Raw genomic sequence first — 24574 nt, 5'->3', positions numbered from 1 at the left:
ATGTATGTATGTATGTATGTATGTATGTATGTATGTTGTATTTGTGCTGATAAATAAATAAAGGGGCATACCAGGGTTTGTAACACAAATACATACATACATGCATACATGCATGCATGCATGCATGCATACATACATACATACATACATACATACATACATACATACATATATATTTCTCCTTCTGATCTACAGGAACAAGAATCAGCTGCTCGCTGTTTTACGCCTGCAGCTTTCTAGTGGTTTAACTAATATTTTTGTGTGTAAGAAACATGCTTTAAATTGGCCCCAGAGAATATCATCGGCACGGAGGAAGGCGGGTGAAATGCGATCCTCAGGAGACACGCATTCTTGGACGCCGTGATCCAGACGTGGGAAAAACAAAATCGAAGCCGGGTGACCGTCTCAGAGGCGATCCATTTTCTCCGTCTTCCGACGGCCAAGGGCTAGACGGCATTCCCCGCCAGGACGTCACGCTGGCCTCGAAGCAGCCTCGGGTGCCAACTGAAGTCATAAGAAGAGAAATCAGGGCAGAACAAACAGGAAAAAGAAAAACCCCACGTCCTAATTAAAACACCAAAGGCGTTAAAGCCTTGCAGGCTCTTTGTGCTGCTAGTGGTTTTCCAAATTCACCAAGTGGGTTGCAAAGAAGAGCAAAGAAAGAGAGGTGGAAGAAGAAGGCACACAAGGGGGGAATAAGAAAGATATTTTAAAAACCAACGTCTTCATCATCTGCTCTAGGGGTCCCCAAACTTGACAACTTTAAGACTTGCGGACTTTAACTCCCAGAATTCTCCAGCCAGCTATGCTGGCTGGAGAATTCTAGGAGTTGAAGTCCACAAGTCTTAAAGTTGCCAACTTTGAAGACCTCTGGTCTACTACAACAAGCTGTTAGAAGGAACGTTGAGGAGCGATCCTTGTATAAGTAACCTCTCCAGCTAATGGGACATTGCTTCTGATTTGGGCTTTCCGGAGCCCAGAAGCTCCATAAATTACTTTTTTTCATTTAAAAAAAATTCTTCTCCCCCAGAACATCTTCTGCAGTTGAAGGCCTTCAGGAGATAGCGTTCTTCTTACAAAACGAAATGGAACCATCCGGGTCCAAGAGAATTCTCAGGAGGGAGACACAGAAGGTGTCCCATCCTGGTCAAGAAGAGGAAAAGATACCTTCTTGCTCTCTCCAAGCCATCATCTTGGACATCGCAAGGGGCCTTCCGTCGGTGCCAGTGTCCAAAAGGCAGGGGTCAAGCAAGGCACAGAACCTCCCTCAAAGTGCTTCCATCACGTCAGAGCTGTGCTCGGGCCATCTCGCCGGACGTCCCCGGGTTCTGTTTGTTTGCTTGTTTTTGCATTTCAAAAAAAAAAAAAGGGCAAGGAGCTTCCGTCCCCAAAGATGGGGCTCGTCAAACACAACTCCTTCAATCCTTGCAAGTGTAAACCTCCTCTCTCTGCGTACACTGCTTGCACTCCACGTAACAGCACCACCGGACCTGACACTGGCATGGCCGAGTGACTACACGGCTTTGTATGTTGTGTCCCCGTCCGCAGCAGATGCTGTCGCAGTTCTTGTCTTTATAACATTTCCGGCCGGACGTCCCAGAGGAGAACCGGCTGTTCAAGCAAAAGCTGGGGGAATCGTCCAAATAAACCAAGTCTGTAGTCCTGGGGATCTGGTCGCCGTGTCCCAGGATGGATTTCTTGGGAGGGGAGATGTCCCCTTCACCCGTGGCTTCGTTGGTGGTGCTCACCACTTTGAGGGCCGCCTCGTATTTCTGCTTGAGCTGCTTGCCGATCTCGTGGAACGGAGAGAGCTGGCGCCAGCACGTCCGGACGGTGCAAGAGCCGGACACCCCGTGGCACTTGCAAGTGGTCTCCACTCCAGCTTTGATGACCTGCGGGGAGAGAGAGAGAGAGAGAGAGAGAATACCAAAAGGATTTCTGAAAGACCAGCTAGGAGGAAAATGTTACGGCATCATCAAATGCTTGTGATTACAGATACATACGCGGCCCTAGAGCTGTAACTGAGCTCAGAATTACGTTCCTAAGCCATGCCGCTCATTAAATAGGCAAGCCTGATTTTATGACTTTTTTGGGGGGGTCATAAAGCAAATCAACCTGGCTGTTAAGCAAATCCATGGCCGTTGAGCGGACCCAGTGTCCGCCGTGATTCCTGGGGTAAACATCAGTTTCTAGCAAAAAACGCATCGTAAATCAGAGTCACATGATGGCAGGATGCCACAATCAGTTGTAAAGCCACCCGGAGTTGTTTTGTTTCGAGATGGATGGCAAAAGCAGAGAGGAAGAAAGAGAGAGAGAGAGAGAGAGAGAGAGAACAAAGAGGGAGCGAGGGAGAAAGGGAGTGAGGGAAGAAAAAACAAGGAAGAAAGGAGGGAAGAAAGAAAGAAAGAATGAAAGGAAAGAGAGAGAATGGAGGGAAGAAAACAGAGAGAGGGAGGGAGGAAAGAACGAAGGAAAAAAGAAGAGGAAGGAGGGAGGGAGGAAAGGAAAGAAAGAAAAGAAAGAAAGAAAGAGAGGAGAGAGAAGGGTGGGAGGGAGGGAAGAAAACAAAGAGGGAGGGAGGAAGAAAGAATGAAGGAAAAAAAGAGGGAGGAGGGAGGGAGGGAGGAGAAAGAAAGAGGAGAGAGAAGGGGGAGGGAGGGAAGAAAACAAAGAGGGAGGGAGGAAGAAAGAATGAAGGAAAAAAGAAGAGGGAGGAGGGAGGGAGGAGAAAGAAAGAGAGGAGAGAGACGGGGGAGGGAGGGAAGAAAACAAAGAGGGAGGGAGGGAGGAAAGAATAAAGGAAAAAAGAAGAGGGAGGAGGGAGGGAGGGAGGAAAAGAAAGAAAGAAAAAGAAAAGAAAGAAAGAGAGGAGAGAGAAGGGAGGGAGGGAGGGAAGAAAACAGAGGGAGGGAGGAAGAAAGTGAAGGAAAAAAGAAGAGGAAGGAGGGAGGGAGGAAGGAAAAGAAAGAAAGATGGAGGGGAGAGAGAAGGGAGAGGGATGGAAGAAAACAAAGAGGGAGGGAGGAAAGAATGAAGGAAAAAAGAAGAGGAAGGAGGGAGGGAGGGAGGAAGGAAAAGAAAGAAAGAAAGAAAGAAAGAAAGAAAGAAAGAAAGAAAGAAAGAAAGAAAGAAAGAAAGAAAGAAAGAAAGGACTGGTTGCCAATCTATCCCAAACTTGATCATGTAACTGAGGAGGCTCCACAGCATCACTTCAAATTTTGTATCTTTTTTTGTGGGGGGGGTCTATTATGACTTTGAAATTGTCACTAAACAACCAGTCATCATTTGCGGACTTCCTACTGTGTCCCAGGTTATCAGCCCAGCCAACGCCTTCGGCACTCTCTCCAAAAATTGAAAGTCCATGCTCAATTCACTGGCTTAAGTTTTCCAGAACTTTTAACTTACTTGTATACAGCTATGATGGCGAACCTATGGCATGTGTGACCAAAGTGGCACACGAAAGCCATGTTGCCCAGCATTAGTGGCCTTGCCTGCTTGTCTTCTGGGTTTCTGGCATGCGTGCCCCTGTGACTATCAGCTGCCCTGCGCACGCGTGGCAGTGCCGAAAACCGGTGTGAACACTCGGGGCCAAAAGGTTTTGCCATGCCTGGAATATAGCCGTCCCATTACTCATTGGTGACTGCAGGAGGCTTAGATGTGGGTGTGGATTTTGATCCTAAGTTTGGATTGGACTAGATCAGAAATGAGCAGATACGGCAACCGTTTGAGCCCAAAATTTCTGCTGCTAAGGGTGACAATGATTAAGTGAACTTTTCCCACGTTTTATAACCTTTCGTGCCCCGGTTGCTAAGTGAATCATTGCAGTTGTTAAGTAAGTCACACAGTTGTTAAGTGAATCAGGCTTCCCCGTGGACTTTGCTTGTCAGAAGGTCGCAAAAGGGGATCATGTGACACCCCACCCGGGGGCACTGCAACCGTCATAAATACGAGTCAGTTGTGACAATCATCCAAATTTTGATCACGTGGCCATAGGGATGGCTGCAACGGTCGTAAGTGTGAATGATCCCTTTTTCCAACACCTTTGTAACTTTGAATGAATGGCCGTAAGTCGAGGATTGCCTGAATTGTTTTGTTTCTTCCGGATGAGGTTTGCTTCTCAGCAATGTAAAAATCCTCTTTGGATAACGCAGCTTTCCTAAGGGCCAAAGTTTCACCAAATGCTATGAGAAATGTCTGGACAGATTCCTCCTGACTTCTTCGTTTTTGTTTTTATTTTTTATTTTTTTTGCAACATTCTTGGTCTCCGATGGCAAGTTGGCAGTGAGCAGATTAAATCCCCCCCCCAAAAAAAATCTCTTTACGGTATGCATTTCAGCTCCCAGTGCCAAGACAAGTTTATCTGGCATGCAACCTGAGCTAATTAGTTAGCAGGACTTCTGCAAAAGTTTTTTTTTTCTTTCTCTAAGGGGCATGGCAGTGGGGAATGGGGGGGGTGGCTTTGTTATAAGGATCAGATTTTTTTTTAAAGCCATTTTTCCTCTTCACATCGGAGCTATTCGGGGCAGGAGAAGAAAGGATTAAAGAGCAGGAAGAACGAGACATGAGTGATATGAAACCCAGCGGTTGTTTTCTATTTTATTCAGAATAACAGAATAACAGAGTTGGAAGGGACCTTGGTGGTCTTCTACTCCAACCCCCTGCTCAAGCAGGAAACACTATAATATTTCAGATGAATGATTATTCTTGAAAATCGTCAGTGATGGTTAGCATCCGCAACTTCTGGAGGCAAGTCATTCCACTGATTCATTGATCTGAGATTAGAGAATAATAGAATAACAGAGTTGGAAGGGACCTTGGAGGTCTTCCAATCCAACCCTTCTGCTCATGTAGGAAACCCCATAATTTTTCAGACAAAAGATTGTTCGATCTCTTCTTGGAAATCTTGAGTGATGCACCATCCACAACCTCTGGAGGCAACTTCTGTTCCACTGATTCATTGTTCACGTCTAGGAAGTTTCTCCTTTGTTCTAAGTTGCTTCTCTCCTTGATTAGTTTCCACCCATTGCTTCTTGTTCTACCCTCAGGTGCCTTGGAGAATAGTTTGACTCCCTCTTCTTTGGGGCAACCCCTGAGATATTGGAAGACTGCTATCATGTCTCCCCTAGTCCTTCTTTCTCTTAAGCTAAACATACCCAGTTCCTGCAGCCGTTCTTCATATGTTTTATCCTCCAGCCCCTAATCATCTTTCTTGCTCTTCTCTGATTGCTAAAAGTCTTTGGAGATTCTCTGTCACTCAGATCACGGCTGTCCCAAAGGTGCTTTTTTAAGAGGCAACCAGACTTTTTGTTTTTTTCATGGAAGACGTTTCGCTTCCCATCCAAGAAGCTTCTTCATCTCTGACTGGATGGTGGGGAACGGAAGGATTTATATTCCTTGCAGACAGCTGGTCCTTTGCGTCCTTTTAGAGGGCCGTTGAGGCCACTTGGAAGTTGGTCTGTGTCCTCAGGGTGACCTGCGTGGTGCAAATGGGAGTGGAGGCTTCTTGGAAGAGTTGAACATCCAGCAGAAAGCACAGCACAACTCCACAACACAATCCTCTCAGCAGTTCCAAGAAGCCTCCACTCCCATTTGCACCACTCAGGTCACCCTGAGGACACAGACCAACTTCCAAGTGGCCTCAACGACCCTCTAAAAAGATGCAAATGACCAGCTTTGTCTGCAAGGAGTATAAATCCTTCCATTCCCCACCATCCAGTCAGAGCTGAAGAAGCTTCTTGGATCAGAAGCGAAACGTCTTCAAAGGAGAACAAATAAGTCCAGTTGCCACTTCAAAAAAGCACTTTTGGGTCTTCTCTGCATTTTTTCTTCCTTTTCTTGCTGTGGTTCCTTCCCCCCCCCCTCCGTTCCCCCCTTCTCGACCACATTCGCTTTTGGTACCCCCTTCGTGGAAAGTCGAGTGCATTAAAACGCAGTCTTCTGGCAGACTCGAGGTTCAGAAAAAGCTTTAATTAAAAAGGAGGGGGGAGGGAACCCCTACCTCCTGGGGTTCTTCTAAGCCTCATTAAAATTGACATTTTTAACTCCGTCTCTCTGGAGCGTTGCTAAATTCCTTAATCCCGAGAAGAGCTGAGTTTTCAGGGCAGGAAACTGTAAATTGGGTTTGCTTCAACTCAACAACCCAGGAGTCGAACCCAGGACCCTCAAGCAAAAACAGGTAGCAGTCTTTGACTTACAATAATTCATTTAGTGACCATCCAAAGTTACGACAGCACTTTAAAAAGGGACTTTGGGGCATTTTTTTTCACATGTATGCAGCATCTTCGTGATCAAAATTGAGAGACTTGGCAACTGACTCATACTTATGACTGTTGCAGTGTCCCGGGATCACGTGGTTCACTTTTTTGCGACCTTCTCACGAGGACAATCAACAGACAATCAAACCCATTCAATTAACAACCGTGTTACTAACTGAACAACTGCAGGTGATTGGCTTAACAACGGTGGCAAGAAAGGTCGTAAAATGGGGCAAAGTTGACTTAACAACTGTCTCACCCACAGAAATTTAAGGGTCAATTGTGGTCGTAAATCGAGGATTCCTTCAACAATCAAGGCTTGCTTCAGCATTTATGGTTAATATAAGTTTCTTCCATTAAATAATGGCAGGAAATCCTGCAGACTGCTTGATTCATACATTCAGACATTTACATAGGTACCACACCTGGTCCTTGACCTACGACCACAATGGAAGCAGAAGTCCCATTCTAAACAAGATGTCAGTGATGCGACATCCATCTGATTTTATGAGCTTTTTTTGCCACTGGCATTAAACAAATCATTGCAATTGATAAGGGAATCACACAATCCTTAAGTGAGTTGGAGTTTCCCCATTGAATTTGCTTGATGCAAGCAAACTGTGGAGGGGAAGGGGGAAGGGAGGGAGAGGAGAAAGGAGAAAGGAGAAAAGGGGGAAGGGGAAAATGAGGAGGAGGAGAAGGAGAGGGAGAAGGAGGAGAGGGAGAAGAGGAAGAGGAAGGAGAGGGGGACGAGGGAGGAGGAGAAGGGGAAAGATGGAGAAGGAAAAGGAGAAGGAGAAGAGGAAGAGGAAGGAGATGGAGGAGGAGGAGGAGAAGAGGAGGAAGAGGAAGGAGAGGGAGGAGGAGGAGGAGAAAGATGGAGAAGGAAAAGGAGAAGGAGAAGAGGAAGAGGAAGGAGAGGGAGGAGGAGGAGGAGAAGAGGAGGAGGAAGAGGAAGGAGAGGGAGGAGGAGGAGGAGAAAGATGGAGGAGGAAGAGGAAGAGGATGGAGAGGGAGGAGGAGGAGGAGAAGAGGAGGAGGAAGAGGAAGGAGAGGGAGGAGGAGAAGGAGAAAGATGGAGAAGGAAAAGGAGAAGGAGAAGAGGAAGGAGATGGAGGAGGAGGAGGAAGAGGAAGAGGATGGAGAGGGAGGGGGAGAAGGAGAAAGATGGAGGAGGAAAAGAAGGAGGAGGAAGAGGAAGGAGGAAAAGGAGGCGAAGAGGAGGAAGAAGAGGGCAAGGAGGGCTCAATGACAGTAGCCATGGGGGTACTTGGGAGAACATCTGATTAGATGCTTGCCAAGAGTTAAAGAGTTGAAAGCACATCTATGATGAAGATGAGCAGAATGAAGAATCATGAACATGTCCATGTCTTCCAACGTTCCTTTCTCCTGCCCTTTCATGAGAGCAGGCTCCTCGGCCAACATTTCCTCCACCTAGATCTTCTGGCGGCCCTCAACCATCTTTCCTAGCAGCCTTCTCCAGCCCCACCAGGACCTACATCTCCACATCTACAGCCTACAACCATCGTGAGCACTTACCTTCATCCCAACCAAATTGTTGTGGAAATCCACACGAGCTCGCAGATCCTTGTTGGACTTCTTCCCAAGGAACTCTTTGACAAACTTGTTGCTGTATTTGAGATTGTCCCCACATCCACCCCACTGCCACGCTTCGCGGTTCTCCAGATCAGGGGCCTCGTCGCAAGTGCAGCGCTCCATACGTCCTGCGCTGCAGGCTTTGGCCATGGCATGGGTCAGCCCCGCCGAAGAGATGGCGTAAAGGAAGGCAGTTTCCTTAAACCCTGCGGAGGAAGATGACAACGCTGTTAGCACACCGAACTTCTCTCTTAGAGCGGTATCGCCCAGCCCTGACAATTTTGAGATGGGTGGACTTCAGCTCCCAGAATTCCTCAGCCAGCATGCTTGGAGATGGATGGGCGCCAACTCCCAGAATTCCCCATCCAACACGCCTGAAGATGGGTGGACTTCAACTCCCAGAATTCCCCATTCAGCAAGCTTGAAGATGAGTGGACTTCAATTCCCAGAATTCCCTATCCAGCATACTTTAAGACAGGTGGACTTCAACTCCCTGAATTCCTCAGCCAGATATTTGAAGATGGGCAAACTTCAACTCCCAGAATTCTCCAGCCAGCAAGCTTGAAGATGGGTGGACTTCAAGTCCCAGAATTCCCCAGCCAGCATGCTTTAGGATAGGTGGACTTCAAGTCCCAGAATTCATCAGCCAGCAAGCTTGAAGATGGCTGGACTTCAAGTCCCAGAATTCCCTAGCCAGCAAGCTTGAAGATGGATGGACTTCAACTCCCAGAATTCCCTATCCAGCATGCTTTAAGACAGGTGGACTTCAAGTCCCAGAACTCATCAGCCAGCAAGCTTGAAGATGGGTGGACTTCAACTCTCAGAATTCCTCAGCCAGATATTTGAAGATGGGCGGACTTCAACTCCCAGAATTCCCCAGCCAGCAAGCTTGAAGATGGCTGGACTTCAAGTCCCAGAATTCCCTACCCAGCATGCTTTAAGACAGGTGGACTTCAAGTCCCAGAATTCCCTAGCCAGCAAGCTTGAAGATGGATGGACTTCAACTCCCAGAATTCTCCAGCCAGCAAGCTTGAAGATGGGTGGACTTCAACTCCCAGAATTCTCCAGCCAGCAAGCTTGAAGATGGCTGGACTTCAAGTCCCAGAATTCCCTAGCCAGCAAGCTTGAAGATGGATGGACTTCAACTCCCAGAATTCCCTATCCAGCATGCTTTAAGACAGGTGGACTTCAAGTCCCAGAACTCATCAGCCAGCAAGCTTGAAGATGGGTGGACTTCAACTCTCAGAATTCCTCAGCCAGATATGTGAAGATGAGTGGACTTCAACTCCCAGAATTCTCCAGCCAGCAAGCTTGAAGATGGGTGGACTTCAACTCCCAGAATTCCTTATCCAGCATGCTTTAAGACAGGTGGACTTCAAGTCCCAGAACTCATCAGCCAGCAAGCTTGAAGATGGGTGGACTTCAACTCTCAGAATTCCTCAGCCAGATATTTGAAGATGGGCGGACTTCAACTCCCAGAATTCCCCAGCCAGCAAGCTTGAAGATGGGTGGACTTCAACTCCCAGAATTCCCTACCCAGCATGCTTTAAGACAGGTGGACTTCAAGTCCCAGAATTCCCTAGCCAGCAAGCTTGAAGATGGATGGACTTCAACTCCCAGAATTCTCCAGCCAGCAAGCTTGAAGATGGGTGGACTTCAACTCCCAGAATTCCCTATCCAGCATGCTTTAAGACAGGTGGACTTCAAGTCCCAGAACTCATCAGCCAGCAAGCTTGAAGATGGGTGGACTTCAACTCTCAGAATTCCTCAGCCAGATATTTGAAGATGGGCGGACTTCAACTCCCAGAATTCCCCAGCCAGCAAGCTTGAAGATGGCTGGACTTCAAGTCCCAGAATTCCCTAGCCAGCAAGCTTGAAGATGGATGGACTTCAACTCCCAGAATTCCCTATCCAGCATGCTTTAAGACAGGTGGACTTCAAGTCCCAGAACTCATCAGCCAGCAAGCTTGAAGATGGGTGGACTTCAACTCTCAGAATTCCTCAGCCAGATATTTGAAGATGGGCGGACTTCAACTCCCAGAATTCCCCAGCCAGCAAGCTTGAAGATGGGTGGACTTCAACTCCCAGAATTCCCTACCCAGCATGCTTTAAGACAGGTGGACTTCAAGTCCCAGAATTCCCTAGCCAGCAAGCTTGAAGATGGATGGACTTCAACTCCCAGAATTCTCCAGCCAGCAAGCTTGAAGATGGGTGGACTTCAACTCCCAGAATTCCCTATCCAGCATGCTTTAAGACAGGTGGACTTCAAGTCCCAGAACTCATCAGCCAGCAAGCTTGAAGATGGGTGGACTTCAACTCTCAGAATTCCTCAGCCAGATATTTGAAGATGGGCGGACTTCAACTCCCAGAATTCCCCAGCCAGCAAGCTTGAAGATGGCTGGACTTCAAGTCCCAGAATTCCCTACCCAGCATGCTTTAAGACAGGTGGACTTCAAGTCCCAGAATTCCCTAGCCAGCAAGCTTGAAGATGGATGGACTTCAACTCCCAGAATTCTCCAGCCAGCAAGCTTGAAGATGGGTGGACTTCAACTCCCAGAATTCTCCAGCCAGCAAGCTTGAAGATGGCTGGACTTCAAGTCCCAGAATTCCCTAGCCAGCAAGCTTGAAGATGGATGGACTTCAACTCCCAGAATTCCCTATCCAGCATGCTTTAAGACAGGTGGACTTCAAGTCCCAGAACTCATCAGCCAGCAAGCTTGAAGATGGGTGGACTTCAACTCTCAGAATTCCTCAGCCAGATATGTGAAGATGAGTGGACTTCAACTCCCAGAATTCTCCAGCCAGCAAGCTTGAAGATGGGTGGACTTCAACTCCCAGAATTCCTTATCCAGCATGCTTTAAGACAGGTGGACTTCAAGTCCCAGAACTCATCAGCCAGCAAGCTTGAAGATGGGTGGACTTCAACTCTCAGAATTCCTCAGCCAGATATTTGAAGATGGGCGGACTTCAACTCCCAGAATTCCCCAGCCAGCAAGCTTGAAGATGGGTGGACTTCAACTCCCAGAATTCCCTACCCAGCATGCTTTAAGACAGGTGGACTTCAAGTCCCAGAATTCCCTAGCCAGCAAGCTTGAAGATGGATGGACTTCAACTCCCAGAATTCTCCAGCCAGCAAGCTTGAAGATGGGTGGACTTCAACTCCCAGAATTCCCTATCCAGCATGCTTTAAGACAGGTGGACTTCAAGTCCCAGAACTCATCAGCCAGCAAGCTTGAAGATGGGTGGACTTCAACTCTCAGAATTCCTCAGCCAGATATTTGAAGATGGGCGGACTTCAACTCCCAGAATTCCCCAGCCAGCAAGCTTGAAGATGGCTGGACTTCAAGTCCCAGAATTCCCTAGCCAGCAAGCTTGAAGATGGATGGACTTCAACTCCCAGAATTCCCTATCCAGCATGCTTTAAGACAGGTGGACTTCAAGTCCCAGAACTCATCAGCCAGCAAGCTTGAAGATGGGTGGACTTCAACTCTCAGAATTCCTCAGCCAGATATTTGAAGATGGGCGGACTTCAACTCCCAGAATTCCCCAGCCAGCAAGCTTGAAGATGGGTGGACTTCAACTCCCAGAATTCCCTACCCAGCATGCTTTAAGACAGGTGGACTTCAAGTCCCAGAATTCCCTAGCCAGCAAGCTTGAAGATGGATGGACTTCAACTCCCAGAATTCTCCAGCCAGCAAGCTTGAAGATGGGTGGACTTCAACTCCCAGAATTCTCCAGCCAGCAAGCTTGAAGATGGCTGGACTTCAAGTCCCAGAATTCCCTAGCCAGCAAGCTTGAAGATGGATGGACTTCAACTCCCAGAATTCCCTATCCAGCATGCTTTAAGACAGGTGGACTTCAAGTCCCAGAACTCATCAGCCAGCAAGCTTGAAGATGGGTGGACTTCAACTCTCAGAATTCCTCAGCCAGATATGTGAAGATGAGTGGACTTCAACTCCCAGAATTCTCCAGCCAGCAAGCTTGAAGATGGGTGGACTTCAACTCCCAGAATTCCTTATCCAGCATGCTTTAAGACAGGTGGACTTCAAGTCCCAGAACTCATCAGCCAGCAAGCTTGAAGATGGGTGGACTTCAACTCTCAGAATTCCTCAGCCAGATATTTGAAGATGGGCGGACTTCAACTCCCAGAATTCCCCAGCCAGCAAGCTTGAAGATGGGTGGACTTCAACTCCCAGAATTCCCTACCCAGCATGCTTTAAGACAGGTGGACTTCAAGTCCCAGAATTCCCTAGCCAGCAAGCTTGAAGATGGATGGACTTCAACTCCCAGAATTCTCCAGCCAGCAAGCTTGAAGATGGGTGGACTTCAACTCCCAGAATTCCCTATCCAGCATGCTTTAAGACAGGTGGACTTCAAGTCCCAGAACTCATCAGCCAGCAAGCTTGAAGATGGGTGGACTTCAACTCTCAGAATTCCTCAGCCAGATATTTGAAGATGGGCGGACTTCAACTCCCAGAATTCCCCAGCCAGCAAGCTTGAAGATGGGTGGACTTCAACTCCCAGAATTCCCTACCCAGCATGCTTTAAGACAGGTGGACTTCAAGTCCCAGAATTCCCTAGCCAGCAAGCTTGAAGATGGATGGACTTCAACTCCCAGAATTCTCCAGCCAGCAAGCTTGAAGATGGGTGGACTTCAACTCCCAGAATTCCCTATCCAGCATGCTTTAAGACAGGTGGACTTCAAGTCCCAGAATTCATCAGCCAGCAAGCTTGAAGATGGATGGACTTCAACTCCCAGAATTCTCCAGCCAGCAAGCTTGAAGATGGGTGGACTTCAACTCCCAGAATTCCCTATCCAGCATGCTTTAAGACAGGTGGACTTCAAGTCCCAGAATTCATCAGCCAGCAAGCTTGAAGATGGGTGGACTTCAACTCCCAGAATTCCCCAGCCAGATATTTGAAGATGGGCAGACTTCAACTCCCAGAATTCCTCAGCCAGATATTTGAAGATGGGCGGACTTCAACTCCCAGAATTCCCTATCCAGCATGCTTTAAGACAGGTGGACTTCAAGTCCCAGAATTCTCCAGCCAGCAAACTTGAAGATGGGTGGACTTCAACTCTCAGAATTCCTCAGCCAGATATTTGAAGATGGGCGGACTTCAACTCCCAGAATGCCCCAGCCAGCCTGCTTTAAAGGGGTGGATTTCAACTCCCAGAATTCATCAGTCTGCTTGCTTGGAGATGGATGGACTTCAATTCCCAAAATTCCCTGGATAGTGGTAGCCAAAGTCAAGAAATTTTTGATTGCAGGTTGTCCTCATCAAACGACTGTAAACAAGTCTTCCCATTACAGTCATTTGTTCTAGCAGTCCTAAAACGGGTTAAAACATTTTGTAGCTTTTTTGTAGCAGCCCATTAAGTGCTGAAAGGAATGCAAATTTGCTGAAAACTAGACATGTCAATTTTTTAGCAAGAGAGACGATGACCGTGAAATGTTAAAAATGGCTACGGGTGCAGCTTGTTACCAAGTACATAAAGTTCAGTCACAGGACTGCAGAGGTGTTCGAATCCGTGTTATAAATCCCGTTTTTGGGGTCGGTTTTAACTTCAGATGGTCATTAAACGAATAGTTGTAAGTCAAGGACTACCTATATCAACAGAAAGGATCCCTCCCCCTCATTTCCAGCACTTACGGTGTTACCAAGTTGGGCACTGAAATATTTCCAGAAAACAACCAAATTCAGAGAGCACCAAGGACTCCGTAGTCCTTTTCTTCCTCCTCCTCCTCCTCCTCCTCCTCCTCTCCACAAACCCTCTTCCTACCTAGTTATTTCATGAAACGTGAGGAAGAAAACCACCAAGCTCAGAGAGCACCAAGGATTCCACAGAAAGGGAAACCCAGATAAGCAGGGATTAACACCAGACAAACTATCAAGCAGAAAAGAATATCCAAATCAAGGAACTACCAAGGGGAAAATCACAACCGCCACCAACATTGGCAGGACAACCACTATACGTAAATAGGAGTAAATCCCACACTCAGTAGCACTGATGATGTAACCTAGTTGGGTGATAAAACATCTTCAAGAAAACCACCAAGCTCAGAGATCAAGAACCCCACAATTCTCCTTCTCCTCGTCTGCTTCTTCCTCCTCCTCTTATTCTTCCTGTTCTTCCTGCTCTTCTTCCTTTTCTTTCTCCTCCTCCTCTTCTTCTTCCTCCTCCTCCCTACAAACCATACCCTCTTCCTGCCCTGAAGATATTAGTTAGTTGGATGATGAAATGTCTGCAAGAAAACCAAGGACCCTACAGTAGTATTAATACCAGTCCTCCTCCTCCTTTTTCTCCTTTTTCTCCTTTTTCTCCTTCTTCTTCCTCCTCCTCCTCCTCCTCCTCCTCCTCCTCCTCCTCCTCCTCCTCCTCCTCCTCCTCCTCCTCCTCCTCCTCCTCCTCTTCTGCTTCTGCTGCTTCTGCTTCTTCTGTTTCTTCTTCTTCTGCTTCTCCTCCTCCTCCTCTTCTGCTTTTTCTTCCTCCTCTTCCTCTTTTTCCTTTTTCTTCTTCTTCCTCCTCTTCCTTTATTCTTCTTCCTCTTCTTCCTTGTCTTCCTCCTCCTCCTCCTTGCAGACCATACTCTCTTCCTGCCCTGATGATATTAGCTAGTTGGACCATGAAATGTCTGCAACAAAACCATGGACCTTACAATAGTCATCTTCTTCTTCCCCTTCCCCTAACCTCCTCCTCCTCTTCTACACACACCCCATTCCCTTTTAACACTGATGATGTTATTTAGTTGGGTCCTGAAACCTCTGCAAGGAAACCCTCAAACTCTGAGAGCACCAAGGACCCCTACAGTCCTCCAACTCCTCCCCCGGTCATAAGTCGAGGACTGCCTGCCCTCTTCCTCCTCCACCACTAACCTCTCTTCAGCAGGCTGGCCCTGTAGCGCCCTTCCAGGCTGCAATTCCACCTCTCGAAGCGAAACTGGTACTGGCATTCCAGCGCACTCATGCTGATGGCTTCCATGAGGGTCTCGGCCACACCGGGGTCCCTCCGACACATCCGGCGCTGTTTCTTTTCCAGCTTCAGGCGGTCACACACCTTGTAGTGGGCTTTGATGGCCGCTTCCTCCATTTCAGTGGTCAGAGGGAGGATGGTCAGTGGCTCGTTGCCCGTCAACCTGGAAGGGGGGGAGGGGGAGAGAGAAAGGAAATTAGGGTAAATTGCCCGAAGCGCATCCCTAGGTCTGATGGGCCAACCTTGCAAAGGTTTGTGCGTGTGCGTGTGTGTGTGTGTGTGTGTGCGTTTCTATCTCACCTTTATTATGTTCTATCAAGAACTCAAGGCAGCGAACCAGAGGTAGGATAATAATAATAATAATAATAATAATAATAATAATAATAATAATAATAATAATAATAATAATAATAATCTTTAATTTATAGACCGCACCCTTTCCTAAACAGGACTCGGGGTGGTGTACAGTCATATTAAAACAATGTAGATACAAAAATATAGGTGGATATACATAAATAGACAGAGGAGGTAGGGTATACACTGTACAATAGATTAAAATTCGAATATAAATTAAAATTACCCTTAAAAATTACCCCAAAATAAGATGTTTGCCAGGAGGTTGAAAGTGGGACTATAAATCAGCTAGGCCAGCTAATTGGAACAGGTGGGTCTTAAGTTTCTGTCGGAAGGAGCGGAGGTCGGTAGTAATTCTAATATGGGGGGGGGGGGGAGGTCATTCCAGAGGGTTGGGCCCATCACAGAGAAGGCTCTACTCCTGAGCGCTGCCCGTTGACACTGCTTAGTGGACGGCACCCGGAGGAGTCCCTCTCTGTGGGAGCGGATTGGTCGCAGGGATGTATGAGGTGAGATGCGATCCCGCAGGTAACTAGGTCCCGTGCCATTGCTACCAGTTTGCACCGGTTTGGGTGAACCGGTAGTGGAAATTGGAACTGAGTTGCCAAAATGGTAGGGACAACAGGCTGGCCACGCCCCCGAACTGGTTCCCCGGTCGCCCATGCCATTGCCAGCATATTTTTTAATCATTTTACAATTTGCAGGCAACTGCAAATGCGCAAGCAACGCACAGCATGTGCACAGGCAAGCGAAGTAAGCAGTGTGCGTGCAAAGGGCGCACAAAGCGAACCAGCAGTAACGCCCGTAGCAAACCCACCCCTTCAGCGAATGTATCAAATCTTCCGTTGATTTATCTCAAATTACCCAGCTGGCTTTCCTGGCTAAGAGAGGACTAGAACTCACCGTCTCCTAGTGATAGGACCAAAGCCACCCAGCTGGTATTCACACCTAAGGCAGAACTAGAACTCGCTGTTTCCTGGTGACTGGCCCAAAGTCACGCCGCTGGCTTTCCTGGGTTCCATGCTTTCACTGAGGTTGTTAAGTGAGTCACACAGTTGTTAAGTGAATCCCCACTGACTTTGCTGGTCAGAAGGTCACAAAAGAGGATCACGTGACCTTGGGACACTGCAGCAGTCATAAATATGAACCAGTTGGCCAATTGTCTGAATTTTGATCATGGGGCTGCTGCAACAGTCATAAGTGGGAAAATCGGTCACCTTTTTCAGTGCCGTTGCAACTTTGAACGGTCACTAAATAAATGGTTGTAAGTCGAGGAATGCAGATACTGTTTTTCAGTCTCCAGACCTCCAAGAAAAAGAGTTGGGTGGCCAGAGAGGCTGTTGGGGGGGGGCTGTTTAAAAAAAACCTACTGGTTTCTCCATTACAAAACTCTAGTAGGGTAGAAAACCACCCCTCGATACTGATTGGCCGCTGAGTCCAAGCCACACCCCCTCCTCCCTTCTTAGCCAATAGGGAAGGCAAAATGGAATATCAGGCACTTCTTGGAATGAGTGGGCGGAGCTTGTGCACTTCCAAAACCGAGGAGTGGTGACCCAGCGAGTGCTAAGTGTGTGTGTGTTCTGCTGGCAGCATTTGAACTCAGCACCCGGGTTCCAACAGGTTGGGCAGAAGTTCCCAATTCGCCAGCAAATGATGCGATGAAAATAAATATTCATATTTGGCCGTTACGGGTCAGGCGCTTTCTTGGCAAGTTGGCGTTCCAGGAAAATAAATGAGAACTTTTGCTCACCCTGCCGGCGTTCCTCCGTGCCTAGGGGTGCAAGGGAGGCAGTTTCTTGCACAACCCTCAGTGCCCCACTAGGGCTGCAGGGAGCCGGAGTGGTGACTCTGGAGGGGTTCCCACTAACCAGATTCCTGGCTTGGCTCCCTGCAGCTTCCGGGCTGGAGTCCAGGAAGGGCAGAGGCCCTGTAGGCAGAGAATCAGCAAAAATATATATATATCCAAACTCAGGGATGTTACTTTGGGGGAAAACCCAAAAAATGGTTCTTTTTGTGTGCCAAAACAAGAAAAATCCAACCCCCCAAAAATTGGGATGGAAAAAATGCATGTCATTTTGAAGACTTTCCCCAGCCTTCCTCTTTAGGTCATCCTCGACTTACGACGGCAACTGAACCCAAAATTTCTGCTGCTAAACAAGGCAGTGAGCCCTTTCCCCGTTATACGGCCTTTCTTGCCACCGTTGTTAAGTGAATTCCCCCCCAGCTGTTAAATAAGTTGCAAAGCTGTTAAGTGAATCTGGCTTCCCCTTCAAAATGTCGGTCAGAAGGGGGTCACGTGACGCCCGGGATACGGCAACCATCATAAACGTGAGTCAACTGTGTCTGAATTCTGGGGCTGCTGCAATGGTTGTAAGAGCGAAAAATGGTCATTGGTCATTTTGTTCAGTGCCGTCATAACTCTGAATGGTCACTAAATGAACTGTTGAAAGTCGGGGAGTACCTCTGTGTGTGTGTGTGTGTGTGTGTGTTCCAGCATAACTCTGGAACACCTCCAGCAATTTCAACCAAACTTCGTACACAGGTGACTTACCCTCTGGGAACAAATACTCTGGGGGTAAGACACCCCTAACACCCCTCGGGCTGTGTGTTCTGTTAAGATACAGCATGTTGTGCCTTCAAATGGCTTCTACTGTACTGCCATTCTAGCCCTATGTGGGTGACTTTGGACCAATCACCAGGAGACGGTGAATTCTAGTCCCGCTTTAGGCATGAAAACCAACTGGGTGACTTTGGGCCAATCACCAGGAGACGTTGAGTTCTAGTCCTGCCTTAGGCATGAAAGCCATTTCTCTGTTGATGCATCCTAGAAGTGTGTTGGCTTTTTTGGCAGCTGCTGCCCACGGCTGGCTCATATTTAAATGGTTCTCCATTAGGACTCCAAGATCCCTTTCACAGTTATTACTGTTGAGCAAGGTACCACCTATACTGTTAACTGTGCATTTTGTTTCTCTTGCCTAAATGTAGAATCTTAAATAGCAGCCAGCCATGAGCCGAACTCCTGATTCTTCTAACTCAACCTCTTCTCCATGGTTTAAGACTTGAATCTGGGTGATTTTGGCCTCTGGGATCCTTTGTATGCAATGGAAAGCAGGGACGAGAAAGGAAGGGCAACTGAGGTCACCGGGTGTTGGAGGTCCACCCGACTTTGCCAGCTGCCAAGTTCTCCTCCTCAATCTTGGCACAAGGGCAGTTAGGAGTCTCCAGCTCAAGTGCCAGCCAAGGACAATAGTTCTCCCTCCTGATCCAACCCAAGCTTCCCACCCAAGGATCCCTTCGGAACAGCTGTGGGTCAGGGCAAGACCCACACAAGACCAGCAGCGGCTACTGGGATGCCAACAGTTTGTTGGGGCTTTTTACCCACCACCACCACGCCCCATTTTGAATTCGCTCCCTCCTGTTTCAACACCAATGGCTCAACTCTAGGAAAAACAAAACAGATCATCCGGCAAGGAGGTCTGGACAGATTGTTCTCAGAGGTTCCATCGGCTGGCCGGCCTTGCAAAGGATCTTGTAAAAAGGTCCCTGCCAGGGCTTCTCAGCTGGGAGAGGGGAGGGCTTCAACAGCCAGAGAAGGGGGGAGGGGGGAATATTAGATGATGATAGATAGATAGATAGATAGATAGATAGATAGATGGATGGATGGATGGATGGATGGATGGATGGATGGATGGATGGATGGATGGATGGATGATAGATGATAGATAGATGATAGATAGATAGATAGATAGATAGATAGATAGATAGATAGATAGATGGATGGATGGATAGATAGATAGATGATAGATAGATAGATAGATAGATAGATAGATAGATAGATAGATAGATAGATAGATAGATAGATGATAGATAGATAGATAGATAGATAGATGATAGATAGATGATAGATAGATAGATAGATAGATAGATGATAGATAGATAGATAGATAGATAGATAGATAGATAGATAGATAGATAGATGATAGATAGATAGATAGATAAATAGATAGATGATAGATGATAGATAGATAGATAGATGATAAATAGATAGATAGATAGATAGATAGATAGATAGATAGATAGATAGATAGATAGAGACGGATGGACGGACAGACAGACAGACAGACAGACAGACAGACAGACAGACAAAGAATGTAGGTAGGTGGATAGTTAGATTGAGAGAGAGAGAGAATAGGTAGATAAGGCCGCTAGACAGACAGACAGATATGATAGATAGACAGACAGGAAGAGGGATATAGACAGATAAACAGATAGATAGACAGACAGGAAAATGGATAGATGATTAGATAGATGATTGATACATAGATAGATAGATAGATAGATAGATAGATAGATAGATAGATAGATAGATAGACAGACAGACAGACAGACAGATAGATGATAGATAGATAGATAGACAGACAGACAGACAGACAGACAGACAGACAGACAGACAGACAGATAGATAGATAAAGAGAGAGGGGGCGGGGAGAGAGAGAATCTGTCTAAAACACTAGAACTCATCATGGTGACTGGCCCAAATTCACCCAGCCACCTTCCAAGCCGAAGGTGGAACCAGAACTCGCAGCCTCCTGGCCTTTAGACCAGGACCCCTTACCCACCACAGCAAATAATTGAACAGTTGCATCCCTGAGTGACAAAAGAAAGCCCCCCCCCTCAACTATGTCACTACATAGAGGACTGCTTGTACTCAGCTAGATTCCACCAAGCAGCCCCTTCTCCCATTTGCCAATGGCTCCCCCCTCCCCCCATCTCCTTTCCTGGCTCCAAGTACTTCTGGATGCCCTGAGCGCATGATGGGGAACCTTTAGGACTTGTGCCTAAAGTGGCACATAAAGCCATGTCGCCCAGCATGGTCGGACTTGCCTGTTTTGGCACACATGTGCATGCAATGATCAGCTGTCCTTTGCACGCACCTCAGGACCAAAAAATGGCCTGTGCATGCGCACCAGTCAGCTGATTGTCAGGCGCGCATGAGTGTGCGCCTATATCAGCTTTGGTTAGCACCCACCAAGCCCACAAAAGACAGACACACACACACACAACTGACTGTTGTAATCCGTCACCCATATGTCTCCCTAACACCACAAACAGCCTTGTAAGTCTCACCTTCTCATTTTCGACAGCTCAGTGACGGGTGGGGCGTCTGGCCCCTGGCTTGGCTCTCACTCCGAAGCCAATCAGGCTAAGCAGTTTAAGGACCTTACATTTTCAGGAAGCCAGGGCTGCTGGGGGGAAAAGGGGGGGGAGTCGTACCCTCCCTCCCTAATTTGGGAGTGGGTGACCAGCCCATAAACCAGGGGTGTCCAAACTTGGGAACTTTAAGACTTGTGGACTTCAACTCTCAGAATTCCCCAGCCAGCCATGCTGGCTGGGGAATTTTGGGAGTTGAAGTCCACAAGTCTTAAAGTTCCCAAGTTTGGACACCCCTGCCATAAACAAACAAAAATAAGGATGAGAGAAAAGTTACTTGGGGCATTTTGGAACAGGCTTGGCTCACTTATTAGTGTTTTTTTTTTAAATTAGGCACTTCCTGCATTGTGTTTATATGCCACCCCAAAGAGGGAGGGGTTCTCTGGAGGAGATATTTTGGGCCTGGGGGTTTAAGGAGAGCCAGTTTGGTCTAGTGGTGAAGCCACCAGGCTAGAAACTAGGAGAAGGTGAGTTCTAGTTCTGCCTTAGGTATGACAGCTGGCTGGGTGACTTTCACCAGGAGAGTGTGAGTTCAAAGCCATCTCGGTGACTTTGAGCCAATCGCCAGAAGATAGTGAGTTCTAGTTCCTTGTTAGGCAACTAATGTCACTGGGGCCAATCACTTTCTCTCAGCCCTGGAAAGGAGGCAATGTCCACCCACCGCTGGAAAACTTTGCCAAGGAAACCACAGGCAGTTCTCAGGAGTGGGAAGGGGAGGGGTGGGGAAGAGGGAAGATGTAGAGAAGGGAAGGGAAAGACAAGTGAGAAGGGAAGGGGAAGGAGGAGAGGGGAAGAGGGAAGAGTAGAGAAGGGAAGGGAAAGAGGGAAGAGAAGGAAGAGAAGGGAAGGGAAGAGGGAAAGGAAGGGAAAGACAAGACAAGAGAAAAGAGAAGGGAAGGGAAGAGGGAAGAGTAGAGAAGGGAAGAGAAGGGAAAGGTAGAAGGAAGAGGGAAGGGAAGGGAAAGACAAGACAGAAGAGAAAAGAGAAGGGAAGGGAAGGGAAAGAGGGAAAAGAAGGAAGAGAAAGGAAGGGAAGAGGGAAGGAAAAGGAAAGACAAGACAAGAGAAATGAGAAGGGAAGGGAAGAGAGAAGAGTAGAGAAGGGAAGAGAAGGGAAAGGTAGAAGGAAGAGAAGGGAAGGGAAGAGGGAAGGGAAGGGAAAGACAAGACAGAAGAGAAGAGAAGAGAAGAGAAGAGAAGAGAAGAGAAGAGAAGAGAAGAGAAGAGAAGAGAAGAGAAGAGAAGAGAAGAGAAATTACGATTTAGCAAGCTGTACCAACCCAGTTATTATGTTAGGGGGTGATTTCTTTTCAAATTGTGATCCGCAGTTGGAATCCTACTTTATTTTTATTTTAGTTTTTTAAAAGGCTCATCCAGGCACTACTTTGCCAGTTGTCCTCTGCTGAGATCGCCCACCCAGCCTCGCCATCAAAAAGGAAAGATTTAAAAGGCAGCAAGAAACCTCCGTCAGCCAACCTGACTTCAAATGTCACGGACTGTTGACTCAACAGAGACGGAAAGTCAAGTCGGAAAGTTAATTGTTCGCCTCAACTCTTCAACAGGCCGGAAAACAATCATTGGACGTGAGTTCGCCACCCTGCCAGGTTGCCTGTCCCAATAAATCAAAGTCTCCAATGGAGAGCTTCTTTGCGTGCCAGGCGACATCGGCGCAGTGGGGCCCTTGGTTTTCTTGAAGATGTTTTATCACCCAACTAGGTTACATCATCAGTGCTACTGAGTGTGGGATATACTCCTGTTTACATATGGTGGGTTGCCCTGCCAATGTTGGTGGCGGTTGTGATTTTCCCCTTGGTAGTTCCTTGATTCGGATATTCTTTTCTGCTTGATAGTTTGTCTGGTGTTAATCCCTGCTTATCTGGGTTTCTCTTTCTGTGGGGTCCTTGGTGCTCTCTGAGCGTGATGGTTTTCTTGCGCATGTTTCATGATCCAACTAGGGAACAACATCAATGCTAGAAGGAAGCAGGGTTTGGAGAGAGAAGGAGGAGGAGGAGAAGAGGAAGAAGAAGAAGAAGAAGAAGAAGAAGAAGAAGAGGAGGAGGAGGAGGAGGAGGAGGAGGAGGAGGAGGAGGAGGAGGAGGAGGAGGAGGGAAGAAGAGGAAGAAGGAAGAAGAGGAAGAAGAAGGACAAGGACTGGGGGGTTTCTTGGTGCTCTCTGAGCTTGGTGATTTTCTTGAAGACATTTCATGACCCAGCTATGGAACATCATCAGTGCTAGAAAGGAGTGGAGGTTGCAGAACGGAGGAGGGGTTTCCCCCATGGACTCTGCTTGTTAGAAGCCAGTCAGGAAAGTTTGCAAATGTTCATAATGTGACACCGGGATGCTGCAACTGTCATAAGTATGAAAAAGTCGTAAGTCACTGTGATGGTTATAAATGCTAGGACCGCACACCGTAAGTCACGTTTGCTGTGGTATATCAAATGGTTGCTAAACAAACGGCTGTAAGTCGAGGGCTACCTGTACACTGAATTATCTTGATCAAGATACAGGTAGTCCTTGTCTTACAACCGTTTGTTTAGTTACCACTCAAAGTTACAACGGCACTGAAAAAAATGAGCGTGACCGTTTTTTCCCACGGTGGGACCTCCATGGCCATGTGATCAAAAGTCAGGTGCTTGGCAATTGACTCGTATTTATGATGGTTGCTGGGTCTCATGACCTCGTTTAGCGGCCGCTTTGGCATCCACAAGTTGACGGGGAAACCAAATTCACTTAACAAACCGTGTGACTAACTTAGGAACTGCAGTGGTTCACTTAACCCTCACTTAAGAAACTTTGGGCTCAGTTGTGGTCATAAGTTGAGGACTGCCTTATGTACAGTCCCTTCAGACCGTAAGACACTTTTTACAGTGCTGTTGTGACGTCTAAACAAATGGCTGCAAGTCGAGGGCTACCTGTGCCCTGAATTATCTCGATCCAAATACAGGTCATTTAAAATCGAGACGCAATAGGACAGTCTTGCAAAAGAAAAATCATATTTCGCATTCATTTCTGGTCTCCAACCCTGGATCAAATCGTCTTCAATTAAAAGGTTTTTGCTGGATTTTTGTTTTTTTTTTGCAAATTCTAGCCAAGAAAAAAAATATAAGGGGGGGGGGAGAACCAGTTTTGGTTTCAGAATCACAGGAGCCTCCAACTTCCCTAGACAGCTAATTCCAGAAACGATGAGGAAATCCAGCCAATTCTGGAAATGAGTACATTTGGAAGAGACCTACCAGCATTTGACAAACACAAGTTTAAACGGGGATTTGAACCCCTGCCTGACCACTCTTCAACCACTACACACTTGGTGCTGGTTGTCAAAACACAATGTTGAGTCTGGTGCACAAATTGCAACTATTTTCCTTTTTTTTTAAATTGCTGTGAAAGCTGTGCCAGTTTTAATGGGGGTTTAAAACATTTGATGGGTACCACTTCAGAGTTTCTGCCTCATGTTCAGCCACACAGGTAGCCCCCGACTTACGACCGTCATTGAGCATGCAATTTCTGCTGGAAGTCATGTCAGTTGTTGTAAACCAAGTCGCCTCATATTTCGATTTTCCGAGCTTTATTGTTAAGCTGATTGCAGAAAGTGAACCTGGCAGTCATTAAGCGAACACAACAGGAAGTTAAGCAAACTTGTGAATTCCTAGGGGGCATTTTTTTTGCCCGAAACTCAGAAATAAATGCCAATTGCCAGCGGAAAAAACATCACAAATTGTGCTGACATAAATACAGGACACCTTAAAAGAGTATGCTTGCCAAGTGGAGGACAAGGAGGAAGAAAAAGGAGGAAGAAAGAGGAGGAGGAGGAGGAGGAGGAGGAGGAGGAGGAGGAGGAGGAGGAGGAGGAGGAGGAGGAGGAGGAGGAGGAGGAGGAGGAAAGAAGGGGGAGGCAGAAGAAGGAGAAGAGGAGGAGGAGGAGGAAAAAGAAGGAGAGAAGAGGAGAAGCAGGAGGAAGGAGGAGAAGAGGAGGAGGAAGAAGAAGAGCAGGAGGAGGAAGAGCAAGAAGAGGAGGAGGAAGAGAGCAAGAAGAAGAAAAGAGGGAGGGGAGGAAGAAGAAGGAGAAGAGGAGGAGGAAGAAGAAGAAGGAGAAGAGGAGGAGGAAGAAGGAAGAGAAGGAGAAGAGGAGGACGAGGAGGAGAAGGAGAAGGAGAAGGAGAAGGAGAAGAAGAAGAAGAAGGA

At 47.3% G+C, this 24574-nt stretch overlaps 1 protein-coding gene across 1 annotated transcript in view; it reads right to left on the bottom strand.

Moving 5' to 3' along the window:
• Positions 1-730: 730 nt before the first annotated feature.
• Positions 731-24574, bottom strand: part of WNT9A (Wnt family member 9A) — a 33456-nt gene continuing 9612 nt past the window's right edge. Inside the window, exons 2-4 of the mRNA XM_081971713.1 lie at positions 14730-14989; positions 7794-8056; positions 731-1892 (exon numbers count right to left, since the gene is read on the bottom strand). Of these exons, the coding sequence (XP_081827839.1) occupies positions 1419-1892; positions 7794-8056; positions 14730-14989 (997 nt within the window). The 3' untranslated portion in view covers positions 731-1418. The remainder of the gene's footprint in view (positions 1893-7793; positions 8057-14729; positions 14990-24574) is intronic.

Source organism: Natrix helvetica, assembly GCF_964273705.1.
Source record: "Natrix helvetica genome assembly, chromosome: Z".
Classification (NCBI taxonomy): Eukaryota; Metazoa; Chordata; class Lepidosauria; order Squamata; family Natricidae; genus Natrix; species Natrix helvetica.
Note: the sequence above shows the minus strand (reverse complement) of the source record. Positions and strands in the feature narration are given on the sequence as shown.